This window comes from Esox lucius, chromosome 20 (genome assembly GCF_011004845.1).
Source record: "Esox lucius isolate fEsoLuc1 chromosome 20, fEsoLuc1.pri, whole genome shotgun sequence".
NCBI lineage: Eukaryota > Metazoa > Chordata > Actinopteri > Esociformes > Esocidae > Esox > Esox lucius.
This window is the reverse complement of record NC_047588.1, coordinates 34,033,992-34,055,681: the sequence shown is the minus strand read 5'-3', so window position 1 is coordinate 34,055,681 and position 21,690 is coordinate 34,033,992. Positions and strand designations below refer to the sequence as shown.

Sequence of the window (21,690 nt, the reverse complement as noted above, 5' to 3'; positions counted from 1 at the left end):
TAGAATTTTCACTGTAACTATTCAAATTATAATAAATGTTTTTGGTAGCTACCATAATTTGGATTTAATAAGACAACATGTAATGGCATTATAACTATACCTTCCTTTTCTTTACAACCTATTTTTTCTATTTTGTAGAAATAAGGTGTTTGGACAATGGAGAAATGAGTAATACAATCTAATTTATATTCTAAATTATCTAGTTTGGCTCTGAATTTTCATAGCTTATTTTATTAACTTTTTTTAGACTCTTATGTTGGGAACTTTTTATACTTGAACTGTTTCATTTACAGAGTTTTTTTAACTCACACTGTACCTTTTTAAGAGTACTTTTTAATTTCACCAAGAATAAAATATCAACTCTTTCTAAGATGCCAGTACAATATTCTAGTTTACTGGCCTTAATGTATTGTATGGTTCTACAAAATGCAATTATTCATTTACTTAGATGAAATTAAATAAATGTGACCTTGTTTGATTTGTATTGTAGTCATTATATCACTGCACATTAAACAACAGTCAGAAAACTACATGTACTGTAACTCAACCAAGTTTTCCCTTTTGTCTTTCAACTTCAATCAATACATTATTCTCTGTGTAGAAGCAACCTGGTATGGCCTTTCACCACTATAGGTGATATCATGGAGTAGCAGCATATGCAAACTGTGACTTTCAACCGTAATGTGACCTTCATAGGTCCAATGAGTTTGGACACATGGTGAGGACAGGTGGGAAAATATGTTTACTTCCAAAGAATGTAACAGCTGTAGGAGTCTGCTTTTAACCATCAGCCAATCTCTGACTAGGCTACTTCTGTCACCACAGAACAATGGTTGACTGTTGACTTACCAAAATACCTTTCTGTTCCAGAATGTTCTCTCTATGTCTACATATATATATCTCTAAAATGTAATGAAGGTGAAACGTTTTCCTGAATTCACAATTTTAATGTGTTTTTGCTGGTATTATTGTCCGTAGTGTTTTGCCTACATTGCCATGGTGTTTCTGATGCCACTGGTTTCCTGAGATATAAATGAAGAGAGAACCAAACGAATCAGAAACATGGTACAGACAGCTGACCAGTACTAAACATACCACCTGAAAATAACTTGGTTCATCCTTTACACTTTAGCTCTCTGAACAAAATAAGCATTCTGGATCCCGTAGGTTATATTTTCCGCCTCTGTTGTTACATTATGAAATGAAGTGGATCCCCTCGGACACATGGACCTGCTAAGTCCTCAGAATAGTAAGTAGGTGAACTCTATCTCCTAGCTTGTGTCCCAACTGGGCTCAAATTCCTTATGTAGAGCCCCATGGATCCTGCTCAAAAAGTAGTGTACTACCTCTCAGGAAATATGGTGCCATTTTGGATACAGGCTGATTTCTCAACACTTCTCAAAAGAGTCCTTGGTCTTCCATCTTAAAGCCAGAAGTCCTGACAGCTTAAGGTCTCAATGCAACGGAGTATTTAATCAAAACATATCAGCTTTCCAATGTTAAAAATGGCTACAATGCTAATTTCAGGATGATAAAGATCAAGCTTCAGGTTGAATTTACACATCTACATAGTTATAAAGAATGTACAGAATGTAATGTATATTCAGAGTCCTGTAAGTGTGTGTTCCAGGTCTGTGTAGCCTAAATGTTCCCGAAAATATAAAATACAGTGTTAGAAATTGGGTTTTATGTTTGGGCATTACCAGTTAGTTCATGTTAAGGCATTAAGAGCTAGGGTAAGTTTAGTCATACAGGTTTGGTTATCAAGGGTGAGGATAGGGTTAGTTTAGAGCTAGGGAAAAAAGAAAACAAACGTGTGTGTTCAGATGCTGGCATCTAGTGGACATTTGGCCTAAGTACACATTTTGAACAGTAACTGATTCGGGGACGCTTATTATATGCTATAACAGCTTGTGAACGACGTCTTTATTCTAATTAATATTGAACTTAATTAAAATAGATCTTATGTATCGGTAATTTGTGGAATTTGTATTTAACCAAATGGCATGCAGACAGTTCGTAAAGAAATGCCACGGGTTTTTGGGTGTGCTCAGCCGCGCAGGACTACTTGAACTTTTTTTCCTGAACGGAGTATTCAAGTCCAGCAGTGTCGTCGGACTGTACCGTAGTTTTCAACGGCTTTTGTAAACCCTGGGCACACTTTTTATTCACGGAGTGGGTGAGTTTTTTTTAATGTAAAATGTTATAGTTCCGAGGTAGACTATGTAGCTAATTGAGGTAGATGGTCAAATCTTATTTCAAAACAACCTGTTATTTACAACATCAAAACAAAATGGCGTAGTTTATTGGCGTCTACAGAGTTCTTAGCTGATCAATAGTCTACAGACGTAATTTCATAGCCATTTGACTTATTGAAAGACCGGTATAGTGTTGTCGGAGATATTGTAAGATATTTTATTCCCAGTGTGAATTGTCGTTTACATTTTAAGTAATAGCAAAATGTAACTTAAATTACTCAAAAGAACTTCCCTCTTCCCTCCAGTTTCAATTTAACCTACGATCACGTAGGTTTGGGATCTGTATGTAATTATGTCAAAAGATGTTATGTAAAATGTCTTCTAAAAAACTATTTTCTATTTATTTCGAAGTCATCTTATACACAAGGGCAGATTTTTCTATCAAATATTAAGTGACCATGGATCAAGTCCATTCGTTGCTGGGCTAGTCCCTGGGATTTCTCATGCGAAAATACACATGACTATACTCACTGAAAGCCGGCTATTCGGCGAAGTAGCCCATCGAACAAGTAATTAGGACAAGGAGAAAAGTTATTACTCTTTTTACCAATCTTTCTTTTTTACAATTTTACAATTCATTCATTTAGCAGAATCCCCAGCGATATTCCGTCATTATTTTATATTGTCAGCAATTTGATAACGATTCAGAGATCAATCGGTTAGGGCCATTATTTGATGAGAGACTTGGAGATTGCTTATTGTTGTCTTGTATATGGATCCGTGGCTAAAGCTATTAACATCAGAAATAATATGAATTTAGTAAAAAAGAGTTGAAAACTACAAAAGAAGAGAAGCAGGTAGATACAGATAAATGAACACTTTCACATAGAAGAGCGGTTGCCACTTGCATAAAGAATGAAAGGTTTTAAAACAGAGCATCCTACTCTGACAGCCAAAGATTATGTTGGGCGTAAGAAAGACATCAACTGAGGCATTATCTTTTAGAAATAAAGAGGAAAGTAGCTACATATGTACTCAAAGATCTTGTGTTTGTAGGAAAAATAACACATGTTTTAAACAAGACCATATCTTGATCTAAATCTCATTGGGGGAAAGAATAGAGCAGTGGAAAAGATAAAAAATAAAAGTGGACCAGTACATTTTATGCCAAACGGAATCCAGAGAAGAAGAGGTGGTAGCAGGGTTTAGGATGCACGTTAACCCACTCGTTTTGATAGCCAACTATAATCAAGGATATGTGTATTTCAGTATGCTAGTGGATGTTTTGAAAACTGCCACATCCTTTTAATCAGCTTTGGTTTTTGTCTGAACAGAATATGTATTATATATAAAAAATACAATTCAAAACATTAGCCTTTTTAATTCATAAAATGTCTAAAGATGCCAGTAATTTTGACAAACAATTGGCCCATCTCTTAAGCATGCTAATCTTGACCAGCAGAGATTGTAGGATCATGCTCTTCACATTTGGTGCCAGTTTCGCAGACACAGATTAAGTGGACGGTTCGACCTAAGACACACCAGGCGAAGCTTGCGAGGACGGGTGGAAGCGATATTTGCAGCTACGTGACACACTCCGATGAGCCAAAACATTATTACCACTCACAGGTGAAGCGAATGACGTCATCTCCTAACAAGGGCACATGTCAAGATCTGGGTAGATTATATGGTTAAGCGAACAGTTCTTATAGTCAACCTGTTGGATGCAGGAGAAATGGGCAGGAGTAAAGATCTACATGACTTTGACAAGGGCCAAATAGTTATTGCCAGACAACTGGGTCAGGGCATCTCTGAAATGGCAAGGCTTGTGCGGTGTACTCACCACTCCTGGTCAGCAGTGGTGAGTACATACCAACATTGGTCCGAAGAGGGAAAAACCAGTCACAGCAGGGCTTAACGTAATTTTTTTGGGGGTTTGAAACTTACTGGCACCAACCATTTTTTAACTGTCCCTCCTTACAAGTTGTAATTAATCAGTGTTACAATATATATCCAAATACTTTTTATAACTTAACATGTTTAATTCTTTATGAAATGCATGCTGGATATACAAAACATAAAAAGAAAAAAACACATTCCTAATTATAAAATGTATAATAAGATAAGTCACCAAAACATTCGATTTTCAACCAAACATCTACCTTATTCATCCCTGGGGAACAAGGCGATGGCTGGTCAGTCTTGGTGACTATGTGTGCGGTAGTGAGAAGTCGTGCGATCACAGAAAAGGTTAATGCTGGTTACGGGAGGAATGGGTCACAACACAGTGCATGGCACCCTGCTGTGTAATGGGGCCGCGTAGCCGTAGACCGGTCAGGGTGCCCATGGTGACTCCACCGTCGAAAGCACCGACAATGGGCACACTGGCGTCGGAACCGGACCTTGGAGCCGTGGATGAAGGTCACCTGGTCCTATGAGTCCCGTTTCCTTTAACATCACGTGGACCGTGTACTTGTCCGCCTTTTACCTGGGTGAAGCGATGGCACCAGGATGCACTCGGACGGAGTGTGATGCCCTGGGCCATGTTCTTCTGGGAAACCCTGGGTCTGGGCATTCATATGGACGTGCCACCTACCTTAATATTGTTGATGTCAATTTTACACCACCTCATGGAGCTTTTCAATTTTATACCCCTTTCTGAGCTTGAATTGGCCCCCTGTAACCACTGCCCCCATGTGCCCCCGGTAACCACAGTCTATTTTGGTAAACAGTCAGAATTTGTTTTCATCTGTAGAGTTTTAATCTCTCTCATTGCGACAAGTAGGACAAAGCCTGCTTGTGGTTTCCACTGCTCTTTCCCAGTCCCCTCTGATATGCAGCTTATCTTACATTTTACATTTGTTTTAAATTAGTAATGTAGCACAAGCTCACATCCAGTAACTTAGGTCGTAATGTAAAACGGCCAGGTGGAGCAACCACACAAATCAGTAGTAGTATATTGTACTCAGTAAAGTTTCTATAAGCAAAATAAAGGGGGGAAATAACAGTAGAGTTTGGAAGCATTAGCAAAAGGGAGGGCATTCCAGATGGATAGCTCAAATCTACTGCAGGGCGTTAGCCAAAATACTGTTAGCTTTGCAGACTGAATTATGGACGAGAACAGCTATTTTGTTCAAGCGTGGCTATACTCAAGGGTAGTGTTGTCGGAATACCAGGATTTTTACTTCAGTACTAGGTTTAGTATCACAATACTTGGTACCATCATGGAATGCAATACCTAAACTGTACCAAAGTGATTCCACAATACAAGGTGTGTTGGCCAACGACACAGAGAGACCAGATCTGTTCTGTTCCGAAATTGGAGTTCAATTTCATCACGTTTGAACACTGCACAAAAAACATATCAATTATAAATCATACAATCAATTAGACTTTTTTTTTGTAGAGAATGTATATAAATATACCATCATAACAACATAATGAAACCACCCCCACTAGATCACATGCATCTAACCCAAAATCCAGATCTCCCTGGTACTCACCCAGTACCCTCCCAGATCCTGTTATACACACACATTACCCTCCCAACTAAGGAAGAAAATCATGACGTTCAACAGTAAACAGTAATAAAAATTATACTGAAAAGATATGTCAAATGTAAGTCACCAAACATACTAGTCGTTTATGAATAGCCCCGTAACGTCACGAGAGAAGTCACAAATGTATTATAAGATAAAAGACAAAAAACAATGGGACCTTGTTTTTACCAAAAACCTTGTTTTTACCAATACATTCTATGGCACAAAACAAAACACTCAAAATAAACCAAACAGAACTAAATCTCTGTGAAGGTTGTTTTGATACTAACAATTTGTTATCCATTTATAGGTCAGATGGCGAAGCACGTCTTCCCTCAAACAAACAAGCAAGATCATACTGTATAACCTCTTCAAGAGAATAAACTTTTTTTTTGGGCAGTTTAAAAAAATAAACTTGACTAGTAGATTTTGTTAAGGAACATGGTAACATATTCCAGTGAATGCATGTCATGCATGCCCTCCACACACACACTGGCTGAACAGTACACTAGGCATGCAACTCCGTTCTGCCCAAGTCTAGTTTACGCCTGCTTTGTTTTCAGCTTTAGCTGATTTTATGGTCCTAACAGATGATAATCATTTAAATTTGGGCTTTATATTTCAAGGCTACTGCAAGAACAGTTTTTTTTATTGTAGCGATCAACATTTCTACAAATGCCGCATTGCACTTTCAAAGTGTAGCTTCCGTGCAGCTTTAGCCAGCAGCCTTAGACAACCCTACCGGCTAAAGAGTAGCCTCCCAATGACAGAACTACAGCAGTGACACACACCCCATGGCTGTCACGCGTTGTAACGCTTTGAAATGTCTTGACTGTGATTGTATTGGGCTGTGGATCCACCGTGCAAACTAATGTCTTTCTGTCTCCGGTCCCGTTTCCACTGTCCTGTCAGCCAGACTTCAAGATGTCTCAACCAAACAGGAATAACTATTCGCCTTTGGAGGAGCCCAACCCCACAGCTCCCATTGTATATGGGCAGCCGAACCCTCCAGCGTATGGAATGAATATACCGAACACGCAGGAGATGCCTAACCCGTTTGGGGGTCCAGGCCCCGCTCCTGGGGGCCTCCCATTCCCTCCGCCTGGGGCCTTCGGCCAGCCCATGTACTCACAGGGTATGGGGAGCCCAGGATACGGCTTTGCGCCCAACGCTCCCATGCCGGATGCCTACGGTCAAGGCTATGTCAACCCAAATCACGGTGAGTAGCCGTCTCAGGACGCATTCGTCTCAGAGTAGGAGTGCCCCTTTTTAGGTTAGAATGAGTCCACTGATCACGAGACACTTCCGGAATGAACGTCGTCACGACGATAGTTTATTAACTGACTGTAAGGGGATGTAGAGTCATGGGCACTGTCTCTTTTCGCCCAGACCCAAGCACTGCTTACCACAGCGATGACCCGCCACCAGCCTTCTATGACAACGCTGATTTCGGCTCTGGGTTGGACAACAAGAGCATAAGACGAGCCTTCATCCGCAAGGTAACGTTAAACCGACCAACTGACAAACCACTCGACACGTATCTAGTTGTTCACAGGGACTATCCAAATGATAATACACCCGTCACAGCTTGACCGATGGACTGGGAGTTGAAATGAGGGCGGTAGCGGAAAAGGTCTGTCTCGTGTCGTCACATTGCTCACAGTAACAAAGCCTGGCTAACAGTCCTGAATCCTATCGCTCTGAACTGAACTTTCCTCTCAATACAGGTGTTCTTGGTGTTGACTGTCCAGCTGTTGGTGACATTCTCCTTTGTGACTGTATTCACCTTTGTGGAGTCCATCAAAGTCTTTGTCAAGGCACACACATGGACCTACTTTGTGTCCTATGCGGTCTTCTTTGTCTCACTCATCTCCATTTCCTGCTGTGGAGAGTTTCGCCGAAAACATCCATGGAACCTAATTGCACTAGTAAGACTTTTCTCATTCAGACAGACTTTCTTTTTATTATATTATTTACGGACTGGTTTCCCAAACCATTCCTGGATTTCGACAGTGGAGAATACGTAGATGTTCTTCATGAGCAGGTCCTAGAAATAGATTTTAATGAAATAATTAGTATTTGCTATGTCAGGCTGCCGTTTCTGTCGGCTTTCACATGAAACGCGTTGTGTGCCATGGCCTCGGTGAGAACCCTAACCTGTTGCGTCACCGTTCTTTGTAGTCGATCCTGACCCTCGCTATGTCCTACATGGTTGGGATGATAGCAAGCTTCTACGACACAGACTCTGTCATCATGGCTGTGGGAATCACTGCTCTGGTCTGCTTCACCGTCGTCATCTTCTCTCTCCAGGTCTGTGGTCATCTTTAAGAAACGTCCCTCCTCTTAACTTACCTGTCTCGTAATGTCATAGGATTGGGGTCTAATCCATTTTGATTCTGTCCGATTTCAGGAATTTGAAATAAAACGGATGTGAATTAAAGTGGAATTGACCCGGTGCATCACGTAATAGAAACTGTCCACACGTCTCCTAGAGGCTGATGTATGGCTTGACCCCAGTTAACTAATGCTTCCTGTGTCCTTTTGATCTCTTCCCGACCCCACCTCTGACCCCATACAGACCAAATACGACTTTACATCCTGCCACGGTGTGCTGTTTGTGTGTCTTATTGTCCTGATCGTCTTCAGCATTCTCTGCATTTTCATCCGCAACAAGATACTGGACCTGGTCTACGCCTCATTGGGTGCCTTACTTTTCACCTGCGTAAGTCCTTGTCTTCGCCAATCATACCCGTTTCAGACATGACCGTGATTGTCTACAGGTGGTACAGCTACTGTGTCTAGTAGGGATGGGACGAAATACCGTAGCACAAAAGTTAGCGGTTCAAAAGTTCACAGAAACAAACCGTGAAATATAGATCTTAAAAAAGCTCTCGCACAACCATCTCCTTTAAACGCTACGTGGATGTCTGGTTGTGCTTGGACGCAAACTGTTTGAGCATGGGGGTGTTTCCAACGGGTTTGGAGAAAAGAGAAAAACTTGAATGCGATTGGATCGACTAATCAAACCAACAACGCGCATGACTTAGCCCTAAAACTACAGACCGTACTGTACATTGAGCCACAGCAATCAAACGAGCAGCTAGATCAGTAAGTACAATTGGTTAACATCTCCTGACTGAATACTGTTATGGGAGTCTTTTTTTTTTTTCAGTAGCACCTTAGCGAGTACATATCATTTTGTTTTTGTTAACACAATTAGTCTTTTGTTATGAAAAGCAATGTTAACAAAAGACTAATTGCATTAGGTTTAAAATAGCTAAAATGAATTAGTCATCATCTAGAACACACCCGTAATTCATTAAAGTGCGGTGTCTGGCGGTAGTGGGCTCCCAACTTAAACCCACTCTGCCGGACCGGTGACCGGCAGTTTGATGGCATGGCGACATTGGAATTGAAGTTGAAGATACACTGCCCTGATTTAAATGTGTGGCAATACTTAGGTTTTTCAGTAAAGATGGAAAGAAAATGATGAAAGGGTTGTCAACAAGACTAAGACCGTTTGCAAGTTATGTAAATGAACAGTTCCCTACGAAATGGCCACCACAGCAAACATGGGCCAACATATTTTTGGTCAGTGTTCTCCTTTTTATTATATTTTAAGAGAACATTATACTTTTTACTGTTAAGTTAAATATAATGCATTTGTTTTCATTACTACAATGTTAAGGGTATCCAAGAGTTGGTTAAAAGTAACACATCCTTATTTAGTCAACTACTGTTCTTTTTATCAACTTACTAACTTTTTTATACCGAACCGAGGCTGAACTGTACCATGAGCTCTGAACCGTGAAACTAACCAAACCATGAGATGAACAAATCGTCCCATCCCTAGTATTTAGGTATTCAAACAATTTTTTTGATTAATAAGCCTTGCTCAAAAGCAGCACAATACATTCATATGTTAAACAGGACAGCATAGAGTTTTTTTTATTTTGTATGTGGTCATCTGTAAAGCAAGTCAAAACCACATCTTACTTCACTTCTCCTGTATAACCTCTGCTATAGAATGACTCCGTAATTCTGTTGAATGTAATTTCAGTTCTTGGCTGTGGACACTCAAATGCTGCTTGGCAACAAGGAGATGGCCCTAAGTCCAGAGGACTATGTGTTTGCCTCGCTCAGCCTTTACACCGACATCATCAACATCTTCCTCTATATCCTGGCTATTGTTGTGAGATCACGTAACTGAAAGCCTGTTCAATAGAAGCACTTAAAGGATGGAGTATTTTGCAGGTTTACACTTATCTATTGATTGTCATCTAGAACAGCACAGCTTGGCTACTGTTTTATTTTTTATATATATATATCATTTTTATATATATATATATCTCTATCCCAAATGTAAACTTTTTACTTGACCAGACAGGTAATTGAAGAATAAAGGACTGGCAAATGCCTCCTTGGGGGCGGGGATTCAAAGGCAGGCCTTTTCAAATGACGAGGTATTTCCCAATATGTGAATTCTTGAGGCGCTGGACTATTTTGTAGCGTAAATAAAAATAGATCTCACTGTCGAGCGGTTGCTTTACAAGGTAGTGCACATGTTTCTCACAAGGAGACCAACCCTTCTAGTTACTCCAGTGTGAGAAAATTTGGTTACTTTGTTTTTTAACTGCAATCGTTTTATTGTAGATGAATGAGACTTGATGCAGGTTTGCATTTGAGTAAAAAAAAAAAAGAAAATGTAGTAAATAGGTAAAAATTTCAATTAAATGTCACCTTTTGAGGTAACATGGGACAGAGTCTGTTTCTGCAAGTCCTTTCACCTCCATATATAGAAATATAAAAATGTATAAAAAATTCTGCAGAAACTGGTCCGTTTAGTAAAGGATGTACCATATTTTAACAGGAAATTCTAATTCACCGTAAGTGCCTGATTATTCAGATATTGCAACAATTTAGGGCAAACCAGCAACTTTCGCTGATACTTCTGTCTGGTCACCTTCAACAGAAGATATGGCTTCAGTTGATGATTCCCATGGTCGCTAAACAAAATACATTGTGGTTCTCTCCATACCTGGGACAGGAGTGATGTGTTAGCACAGTGCAGTGCAGTGGGCAGTAATGGTGTTTGGAAAGTGCAGTGGACAGTAATGGTGTTTGGACAGTGCAGTGGACAGTAATGCCAGTGAAGTTGCTGCACATACATCCCTTGACAATAGCCTCTCTGCTTTTGTTGTATGTGAAAGTACATGAAAATGTAAAATAAGGCAATATTTCCTGTTTGTAAAAAAGGCCCTTAGTGTAAAAAAGGCCCTTGTGAAAAAACCGCTGAGATGGAAGTTTGCAAAATGCAGGTTTATTTACCTTTTTGTTTAATTAACATTCATATTTTTAAGAAACTTAGCCAAAATCGCAGCACACAGTCAAGTGATCATAGGCAATAGTTGTCGTTTGTACATCAGCAGACGTAACCGATTCATCAGCAGACATAACTGATTCATCAGATCACATAACCAATACATCAGCTGACATAACAAACATGACAGATACATCAACATTCCAACAGTGAAGAAATACATGACTTAGCTAAATGGAAGGAGACCTGTGACCAAACCATTAGAAAATGCAATAAAAAGAGAAGGCAGAAGTAGAAGGAGAAAAGTAGGCACAGACAAAACACTTCACATGCTTGACTGTATTTCCTGTTGATACTGTGCTGTCATGTGGTTCCCCTGCTGCATGCTTTAGAAGAGATTAAAGATGAGAGGTCTGTTTGTCTACTGTATGTGTTTGAAGATACAGAGAGCTTAGTTATTCTCACAACGCTTATCACAGTACAGTGTTTAATCTGTTTTACAATGTTGCTTAGGTTTTTCATTGTATGTAATTGGCAATGGAATTGTATTGGCTATGGAGCTGTATTTGTTTATAGTTATTAAATAAAAACAATTACTGGATTAAAAAAAATGTCAACCTGTGCTGGTTATTTACGAGGCCATACTGAATGCCATTTAGTGGTTTCTAATAGTGTCTAAAAGTGAGTGATTGTGCAATTTGAGGTATAACTCTGTTTCCTAAATTGGGATGCTGTGTAAAATGTAAATAAACAGAATACAATGATGTGCAAATAATTCAAACCCTATATTCAATAGAAAGTGGTACAAAGACAACATATCAAATGTTGAAACTGAGACATTTTATTGTTTCTAGAATAATACATGCCTAGTTTGAATTTGATCCCAGCAACACATTTCAAAAAAGTTGGGACAGGGCCAACAAAAAGTAGTGTAATGCTAAAACATAAACCTGTATGAACATCTCACAACTAATTAGGTTAATTGGCAACAAATCAGTAACATGATTGGGTATAAATAAAGCATCCCAGAGAGGATGAGTCTTTCTGAAATGATGATTGGGAGGGGTTCACCATTCTGAAAAACTGCACAGGCAAATGGTGCAACAATTTTAGAATAATGTTTCTCAATGTAAAATTGCAAACAGTTTGGGGATTTATGTTTTGTCTAGAAACATAATGTCTTTAAAATATTCTGAGAATCTGGAGAAGTCACTATATGCAAAGGACAAGGCCGAAAACCAATATTAGATGATTCTGTAGTGGAAATCACAGGCTCAGAATCATTTCCAAAAACCACAGTACGTCGCTGCATCCACAAATGCAAGTTCAACTCCACCATGCAAAGACGAAACTAGATATGACCAAGATCCAGAAACACTGGGCCTGAGCTCATTTAAGATGGACTGAGGCGAAGTGCAAAACTGTCCTGTGGTCTTACGAAACAAATTCTGAAAATATTTTTTGGGAATCATGGACGCCGCATCCTCTGGGCTAAAGAGGAGAGGGACCATCAGTTTACAGTTTAAAAGCCAGCATCCGTAATGGTATGGGGATATCTTAGTACACATGGCATGGGTGACTTGCACATGAAAAGGCCACATTAATGCTGAACAATATATAGAGGTTTTGGAGCAACATAGTCTGCCATCCAGGCGATGTCTTTTCTAGGGAAGGCCTTGCTCATTTCATCAAGACAATGCCAAACCAGATCCTGCATGTATTACAACAGTATGGCTCCGTAGTAAGAGTCCGGGAGACAGGTCTGGCCTGCCTGCCTGCAGTCCAGACCTGTCGTCCACTGAAAACATTTGCTGTATTATGAAATGAAAAATATGACAAAGGAGACCCTGACATTTAGAGCAGCTGAAATGCTATATCATGCAAGAATGGGAAAACATTTGACTTTCAAAACTACAGCAATTGCTCTCCTCAGTTCCTAAACGCTGACTGAGTATTGTTACTGTTCGTATTATGTTCAATTAAATACAGGGATAAATTATTTGCACATCATTGCATTCTGGTTTTATTTGCATTTTACACAGCATCCCAATTTGTTTGGAAACCGGGTTGTAATATACATTATTTTCTGTTTCAAGGCGCAAAGGTAGGTGTTTACTGTATGAGTATATACACTCACCTAAAGGATTATTAGGAACACCTGTTCAATTTCTCATTAATGCAATTATCTAATCAACCAATCACATGGCAGTTGCTTCAATGCATTTAGGGGTGTGGTCCTGGTCAAGACAATCTCCTGAACTCCAAACTGAATGTCAGAATGGGAAAGAAAGGTGATTTAAGCCATTTTGAGCGTGGCATGGTTGTTGGTGCCAGACGGGCCGGTCTGAGTATTTCACAATCTGCTCAGTTACTGGGATTTTCACGCACAACCATTTCTAGGGTTTACAAAGAATGGTGTGAAAAGGGAAAAACATCCAGTATGCGGCAGTCCTGTGGACGAAAATGCCTTGTTGATGCTAGAGGTCAGAGGAGAATGGGCCGACTGATTCAAGCTGATAGAAGAGCAACTTTGACTGAAATAACCACTCGTTACAACCGAGGTATGCAGCAAAGCATTTGTGAAGCCTCAACACGCACATCCTTGAGGCGGATGGGCTACAACAGCACAAGACCCCACTGGGTACCACTATCTCCACTACAAATAGGAAAAAGAGGCTACAATTTACACAAGCTCACCAAAATTGGACAGTTGAAGACTGGAAGAATGTTGCGTGGTCTGATGAGTCTCGATTTCTGTTGAGACATTCAGATGGTAGAGTCAGAATTTGGCGTAAACAGAATGAGAACATGGATCCATCATGCCTTGTTACCACTGTGCAGGCTGGTGGTGGTGGTGTAATGGTGTGGGGGATGTTTTCTTGGCACACTTTAGGACCCTTAGTGCCAATTGGGCATCGTTTAAATGCCACGGCCTACCTGAGCATTGTTTCTGACCATGTCCATCCCTTTATGACCACCATGTACCCATCCTCTGATGGCTACTTTCAGCAGGATAATGCACCATGTCACAAAGCTCGAATCATTTCAAATTGGTTTCTTGAACATGACAATGAGTTCACTGTACTGAAATGGCCCCCACAGTCACCAGATCTCAACCTAATAGAGCATCTTTGGGATGTGGTGGAACGGGAGCTTCGTGCCCTGGATGTGCATCCCACAAATCTCCATCAACTGCAAGATGCTATCCTATCAATATGGGCCAACATTTCTAAAGAATGCTTTCAGCACCTTGTTGAATCAATGCCACATAGAATTAAGGCAGTTCTGAAGGCGAAAGGGGGTCAAACACAGTATTAGTATGGTGTTCCTACTCACTTAGGTGAGTGTATATATATATGTAATAATTCAGACCCCAAAATTTCTCCAAATGTTTCTGAGTTATAGAATATATATTGTTTGCTATGACATGTTGGTCCAGCACATCCTACAGATGCTCCATCAGATTGATATCTGGGGAACTTGGAGGCCAGGGCAACACCTTGAACTCTTCATCATGTTCAAACCATTCCCGAACAATGTGTGCAGTGCGGCAGGGCGCAATATCCTGCTGAAAAAGTTCACTGCCATCGGGGAATACCGTTGCCATGAAGTGGCGTACCTGGTCTGCAACAATGTTTAGGTAGGTGGTACATGTCAAATTGACATCCACGTGAATGCCCGGACCCAGGGTTTCCCAGCAGAACATGACCCAGACCATCACACTCCCTCCACCAGCTCATTTTCCCACAGTGCATCCTGGTGCCAAGACTTCCCCAGGTAAACAGTGCACGCCTACACGGGCCGTCCACGTGATGTAAAAGAAAACGGGACTCATCAGGCCAGGCAAACTTCCACTGCTCCAAGGTCCAGTTCCGGCACTCACATGCCCATTGTAGGTGCTTTTGGGGGAGGACGGGTCATCATGGACAATCTGACCAGTCTGTGGCTACGCAGCCCCATACAGAGCAGGGTGCGATGCACTGTGTTATGACACATTAATCCCATAACCATCACTAAAAATGTCTGTAACTTGTGACTTTATTGCCCTCGCACATTGATGAGACTTGGGTGCCCAACACCTTCTCGCCAGTTTGTGGTTTGTCTTTATTCTGACCACTGTTTCAGAGATGCTCTGGCCCAGTCGTCAGGCCATAAAAATGTGGCCCTTGTCAAAGTTGCTCAGGTATTTACTCCTCCCCGTTTCTCCTGCATCCAACATGTTGACTATGAGAACTGACTGTTCGCTCACCATCTAATCAACCCAGACCTGATCATCCTTTCAAAATAGCCTAATGTTTTCCTCTTTCACAACATACACAATTTACATTGCTGGCCTTTAAAGCGTATTGTCTAATTAAGCAAAACAGTAGCAAAAGTATATGATTGAGTGCATTTCATCTTACCAGGAAATGTGTCACAGCTGGGCATATTATTTATTATTATATTTCTTTAGGTTTTACTTAATTAACAGAGGAACGGTCTGTGGGAGAGATGCGGGAGTAACAGGTTGTGGGAGTCTGTGGGAGAGATGCAGGAGTAACAGGTTGTGGGAGTCTGTGGGAGAGATGCAGGAGTAACAGGTTGTGGGAGTCTGGTAGAGATGCAGGAGTAACAGGTTGTGGGAGTCTGGTAGAGATGCAGGACTAACAGGTTGTGGGAGTCTTGTAGAGATGCAGGAGTAACAGGTTGTGGGAGTCTGGTAGAGATGCAGGACTAACAGGTTGTGGGAGAGATGCAGGAGTAAGTCTGTGGGAGGCTGTAGGAGAGATGCCGGAGTAACAGTCTAAGACAGCAGGGTCAGTTGGGACCTAGCCACATGTCTCAGAGTGATTTTCCTGAAGGTCCAGAGTCCCTTGAGAAAATGTGTGATAACAGTACAGCCAACGTAGCTTTATGTAATCATTGTTTTTTCCTCCCATTTCCCGCAACACATTTTTTCCACAGGTATTTTATTATATCTATTTGATTTTAACATGTATTGAACAGTATGATACTCTCTGTATATGACCAGGTATTGAACATCTGTCCAGGGCAATATCCCAATTTTTTTTTGAGCGTTCAAAACTGGAGATTGAACGAAGTCATGTAAGTGATGTTTTGGTTGGAAAGTAGGCATATCTTTTTTGATCAATTAATTTTACAATGGGTTAGTACAAGCTCCGTAATAGTATATTTCAGTGGCCAGCACACGCGGTCATGATTAGTAATGAGTTGCCGTAAATGCTTAAGTTCATTAACTGAGAAAAAAACTTTTGAAGTCAGCCACGGTGGACGAGTTGAGTTGTCTTTGGTCATTACATTTTTTGCTGGAGCTGGCAACCCTGCCTGAGATTCCGACTTGAAATGTCTGTTATTTTTACCAAGTCTGTAGGCCTACTTTTCGCCATGGATTTCCAGGCGTCATGTAATTTGTTGACGTCATAGTTCGGAGCCTTTTAGAATTCCCAGGTGATCGTGTAATTGTGTTCCATATTTAGCTATGACTTCACAAAGGTGTAAATGAAAAATGTAACACACTGACACTGTATGAACGAGAGGTTCAACTCAGCGTCGGAGGAGAAAGATCTGCGTAGAAATGGATACAGAGGACAGTGCATCATTGCGCTTGGAGAATGAGAAATTGCGGAATGAGAATGATAACCTGAAAATTATGCTTGGGTTGTGGAAGGAAAACTTAGATCTGAGGTCAAAACTGCAAAACTCCATCCTAACCAGCGATACTCTGAGGGAATCAACAGGTAGAGTTGTTTCAGTATCATTTACGCGCAAGTATGTTAGGGTGCAGGGCAATTATCGTGCCCTGCTATTTGCCACTAGAGGGCACCCAAGACGCGTCACACAGATCAGCACCCTTTCAGTTCTTTCTACATTTTAGAAGCCATTACTATGTATGTCACTGACTTACATTGTATTGGTCCCACCAACAAAACCATTAAAACAGTTGTTTTTCTGCAAAGACTGTCTATTTTCTAAAAGGTGATATACAGATAGGGCTTAAGAATTGATGTAGAGTGGAATTTATCAGTTCCTAGCACACCACTAAAACTAGCAGCCTACAATGTATAGAAACAAGTACAACTTTTTAACTGTGCCTCCTCACCCCAGACAGGAAAACAGCTATTCAGTGGCAAGACACCTTGGATGAGAACAGATTCAAACATGACTTGCATCAAACATCCAAACATCCCCACAGAACCTCGTCCCCAGTAAACCTGGAGTCATACACCAAGAGCTTCAAGCACTCAGACCTCCAACAGCATGACACTGCAAGTTACTCCTATATGTCTCAAAAAGTCAAAGGTGCGTGTAAGATGGTCACTTGCTCGTCGAAATATTGGTGCACAATTTGTTGAAATGAATGCGGATTGAAAATGGAATCTGCACTGATTACAACAAACAAGTTTGCGTTTAAAACATTGGTACGTTGCTTCCTCGTAAGGATTAGGTATATGTTGTATTATTACTGTTTGGTCCAAAGTCATGCATTAACGGGAACGGGGTTGCCATGGCATTGGATGAATACTTTTTTCTGTTGTCATCTTATTGTGCAGATCCAGAGCGATTGCTGGGGGAGATATCCTTTCAGTTGGATCGTCGGATCCTGTCCTATATTTTCCAGGGCCAGGCCAGACTCTATGGGTTCACTGTGCTTAATCTACGGGACAAGATTGTGCAGGTGAGAACCACCAGTTGTGTCTTTGTGTGTGTGTGTGGGAGAGCGAGGTGGATGTCCAGACCCTGACAGATATTTTATGAATCAAATCTCTTGAATTGAACACTGCTGTCAGGCAGACCTGTTCTCGTCAACACCAGGGTACAGTTATAGCTTGTTTAATGGCCATCCAGTTAATTGTGCCGGTTCACCATCTAGTGGCTGAAGTTGTTCTGCTCCAAAGTTAAGATGGGTCTGTTCATAGTAAATGACCTGTGCAGGTTTGTATCCGGCACACATGTACTGCTGTAGCGTGGGTTTGTATCCGGCACATATGTATTCCTGTAGCGTGGGTTTGTATCCGGCACACATGTATTCCTGTAGCGTGGGTTTGTATCCGGCACACATGTATTCCTGTAGCGTGGGTTTGTATCTGGCACACATGTATTCCTGTAGCGTGGGTTTGTATCTGGCACACATGTATTCCTGTAGCGTGGGTTTGTATCCGGCACACATGTATTCCTGTAGCGTGGGTTTGTATCTGGCACACATGTATTCCTGTAGCGTGGGTTTATATCCGGCACACATGTATTCCTGTAGCGTGGGTTTGTATCTGGCACACATGTATTCCTGTAGCGTGGGTTTGTATCTGGCACACATGTATTCCTGTAGCGTGGGTTTGTATCTGGCACACATGTAATCCTGTAGCGTGGGTTTGTATCTGGCACACATGTATTCCTGTAGCGTGGGTTTGTATCCGGCACACATGTATTCCTGTAGCGTGGGTTTGTATCCAGCACACATGTATTCCTGTAGCGTGGGTTTGTATCTGGCACACATGTATTCCTGTAGCGTGGGTTTGTATCCAGCACACATGTATTCCTGTAGCGTGGGTTTGTATCCGGCACACATGTATTCCTGTAGTGTGGGTTTGTATCCAGCACACATGTATTCCTGTAGGGTGGGTTTGTATCCGGCACACATGTATTCCTGTAGCGTGGGTTTGTATCCGGCACACATGTATTCCTGTAGCGTGGGTTTGTATCCGACACACATGTATTCCTGTAGCGTGGGTTTGTATCCGACACACATGTATTCCTGTAGGGTGGGTTTGTATCTGGCCCACTGCTCTTTCAGCAGAAACTTTCCTCTCTAGCTTTTCATACTGTCCTGTCAAATAAAGCATACAAAGCCCAGACAAAAATATTTAAAAAGAAGAAAATGTCCTGTATCTGTCTTTGACAGCTGGCTGTGATCTGGGTCTCTAATTTAGAACATTTAGCTAAAAGCGCGATTACGTTGTAGGCAGCTTGAGGCTGTCTGCAGAATAGAACGTCTGTCACGTTTTACCCATGATACATTGTGGTCCTGTTGAACAGAGATGCAATCTTAATCATAACCCTGGATGTGTGTGTGTGTCTTTTATTGTCCACAAAAAGGCTGGTATTCTAGTTTGACTAATAAGGACGTTCAAAACCCTGTTCATCCAATCAAGTGTGTTTTATAAAGCTGTTTTTACATAAACAGTTGTCATAACTTGTTTATAAAGATACACAGCCTTTAAATCCGAAACAGCTTCTGGCTTTGCTGGGGGAGATTATAAGAGTACATTACCTTTTAAATCGGAGGTCAGCAGCCAAAACATTAACAAAGTGTCTTCCCCGCCCCTGATTCTCTAAAAGGTTGAAGGATGGTGCTTCACAAACCAATCTGAAACTCATAGAAAGCAATGGATGCAAGGACTGACATTTATATTGATAATGATCAAGAGGGTAGTTTGAACCACGTTTTGAGGCTGCAAATGTTTTTGTTGACACATTGTGGTAAAACAAGCTGCTCTTTGGGGTTCTGATTGGGCAACACAGTTAAATTAAACTCATGCATACGCAGAGTTGGGGAGTAACGGATTACAAAAAAAACAGTAACTGTAATCCTTTACATTACCAACTGAAATGTTGTAATGAGATTACAGATACTTTTGGAAAGAAATATTGTTATGTTAACGATTGCAAACATGCGTTCGCACGACTGAATGTCTGACAGGCCTTTAGCGTGTAATGTAGAGATGTAGCCCAATCATATTGAAGTAGACAGCAATGGTTTAGAAACCCATTTCCAAAGGCACTGTACAAAACCCATATGCTAAATGCAAATTCAGTTTTTGGCCAGCTATGTAAACTCTAACATTGATTGATCCCGCAAAGGGTGTTCAAATGGTTATAGGCTATTCCTATTTGTTTTCTAATGCCTCTTAATATGAAAGTAATCTAAAATTAATTCAAAGTAATCAGATTACGTTACTGACTTTGAGTAATCTCAAAGTTAAATTACAGATTACAAATGTGGACAGGTAACTTGTAACTGTAACGGATTACATTTAACCTACCCAACCCTGTGCATACGTTATAATATTACAGAATCATACATACATACATACATACATACATCTTCTTCCGCTTATCCGGGGCCGGGTCGCGGGGGCAGCAGTCTAAGCAGGGATGCCCAGACTTCCCTCTCCCCAGACACTTCCTCCAGCTCTTCCGGGGGGACACCGAGGCGTTCCCAGGCAAGCCGGGAGACATAGTCCCTCCAGCGTGTCCTAGGTCTTCCCCGGGGTCTCCTCCCGATATTACAGAATCAATGGATAAATATAACATTTTATAGGTCAAACAAATAGATTAAGTAACTCCGGAAGGCAAAATAGCTTATCCGGATATTATGGCCTTGTGTCATCGCAACTACTCAACAGGAAGCATGGGAGGTTAGAGACATGTGCCCTCCAATTCACTCCAGTCTTTCCAGGCCGTTCCCTTTTCATCGCACTGCTTGCTCAACCTGGAGGTATTTGTCTGTCAATAAATGACGCCATAAATGACGCCATTTCCCATGCCAACAACCATGATTTAGCTTGCCATGGCCAACCCACTTTGTGTACTCTTGACATTACAGCCATGTGTTTTACTCAGACCAAAGTTTCTCTTCTCGACAGGTTTCCACACACCCTCTGACAGGGAAGGTGGACGAGGGCTACCGACTCCAGCTGTCCCAGCGGCACATCGAGCTGATGGACAGGCTGAACCAGCTGGGCTACAGTACCATTCTCCATCCACCCTTCACAGAGTTCATCATCAACACCTATGGCATATTGAAGCAGAGGCCTGACTCCTATAGCACCCAGGAGTTGGGCTACAACAGGTGACAGTGTGACTTGATTGAAGGCAATGTTATGTCCAAATGCCCCGCAGTTCTCTCATGAGCTCAGAATCATTGGATGATGACCAACTTCTCTTTGACCAGTATGAACAACTTGTTCTCACACCCTTTTACATAGGCAGGTGTAAGGCAGGTGTTTTTGGGACTGTTTGGTGTGTTTTCATCCTACCACGTTCCTGGGTCATTCACGTGTCTATATTAGATTTTTCCTCTCATCTAATCTAAACAGCCCAGACTTCCTGAGGAGAGTAGTGATCAACGCGAGCCCTTCCAAGCTACTGAAGGACATGCTGCTGCTGCTCAATTGCCTCTGCTATATGTCCAGGCTGGACGGCAAGCCCCTCTTCCTCTGGTAGATAAGCTGGGTCCACTTCCGGTCCAGGGTGTTATGGCTGGCTGATGATAAGCTTTTTGCAAACCACTAGAACCGGAGCAGAGAAGTCCGATGTCATTTGGCTTTTTACGCAATAAACAAATGAGTCAAACTTGCTCTTGACATGTCTAAGCGTGTATTGCTTTGGGGAGAGTGCTCTCTCACATACCCTTCACACTCACTGTCCGGTGACTCACTCTGAACTAGTGAAAGTATAAAGCAACCCAACCACTGTCATTTACTGTATTTTTTGTTTACTCTGCATGATCCCAAAATATATTGCTATATAATGAGACAGGGACTCTTTTTCATGCATTCACTATGAAATGCTAATTAGTTCATTCTTGCAAGAAGCGGAGTACTGGAGAGTACTGTACTGACCTTTTGCTTGGATT

At 41.4% G+C, this 21,690-nt stretch overlaps 2 protein-coding genes across 5 annotated transcripts; both read left to right on the top strand.

The window, feature by feature from the left end:
* Nucleotides 1–1,883: 1,883 nt before the first annotated feature.
* grinab (glutamate receptor, ionotropic, N-methyl D-aspartate-associated protein 1b (glutamate binding)) lies at nt 1,884–10,445 on the top strand. 4 transcript variants are annotated; one of them, XM_010884463.5, is made up of 7 exons: nt 1,884–2,175; nt 6,654–6,956; nt 7,127–7,236; nt 7,465–7,665; nt 7,919–8,047; nt 8,316–8,459; nt 9,798–10,445. In XM_010884463.5, exons 2-7 carry the CDS (start codon nt 6,662–6,664, stop codon nt 9,945–9,947), a joined length of 1,029 nt encoding a protein of 342 aa, XP_010882765.1. In that variant the 5' UTR covers nt 1,884–2,175; nt 6,654–6,661; the 3' UTR covers nt 9,948–10,445. The 4 variants fall into 4 exon arrangements, with proteins under 4 accessions (XP_010882765.1, XP_010882763.1, XP_010882762.1 ...); XM_010884461.5 differs by having other exon boundaries at nt 6,650–6,956; XM_010884460.5 differs by having other exon boundaries at nt 1,885–2,179.
* Nucleotides 10,446–17,257: 6,812 nt separating this feature from the next.
* LOC105018779 (speriolin-like protein) lies at nt 17,258–21,416 on the top strand. Its single transcript, XM_034289120.1, has 4 exons — nt 17,258–17,357; nt 17,609–17,733; nt 20,699–20,904; nt 21,152–21,416. Exons 1-4 carry the CDS (start codon nt 17,339–17,341, stop codon nt 21,276–21,278), a joined length of 477 nt encoding a protein of 158 aa, XP_034145011.1. The 5' UTR covers nt 17,258–17,338; the 3' UTR covers nt 21,279–21,416.
* The last annotated feature ends 274 nt before the right edge of the window (nt 21,417–21,690 follow it).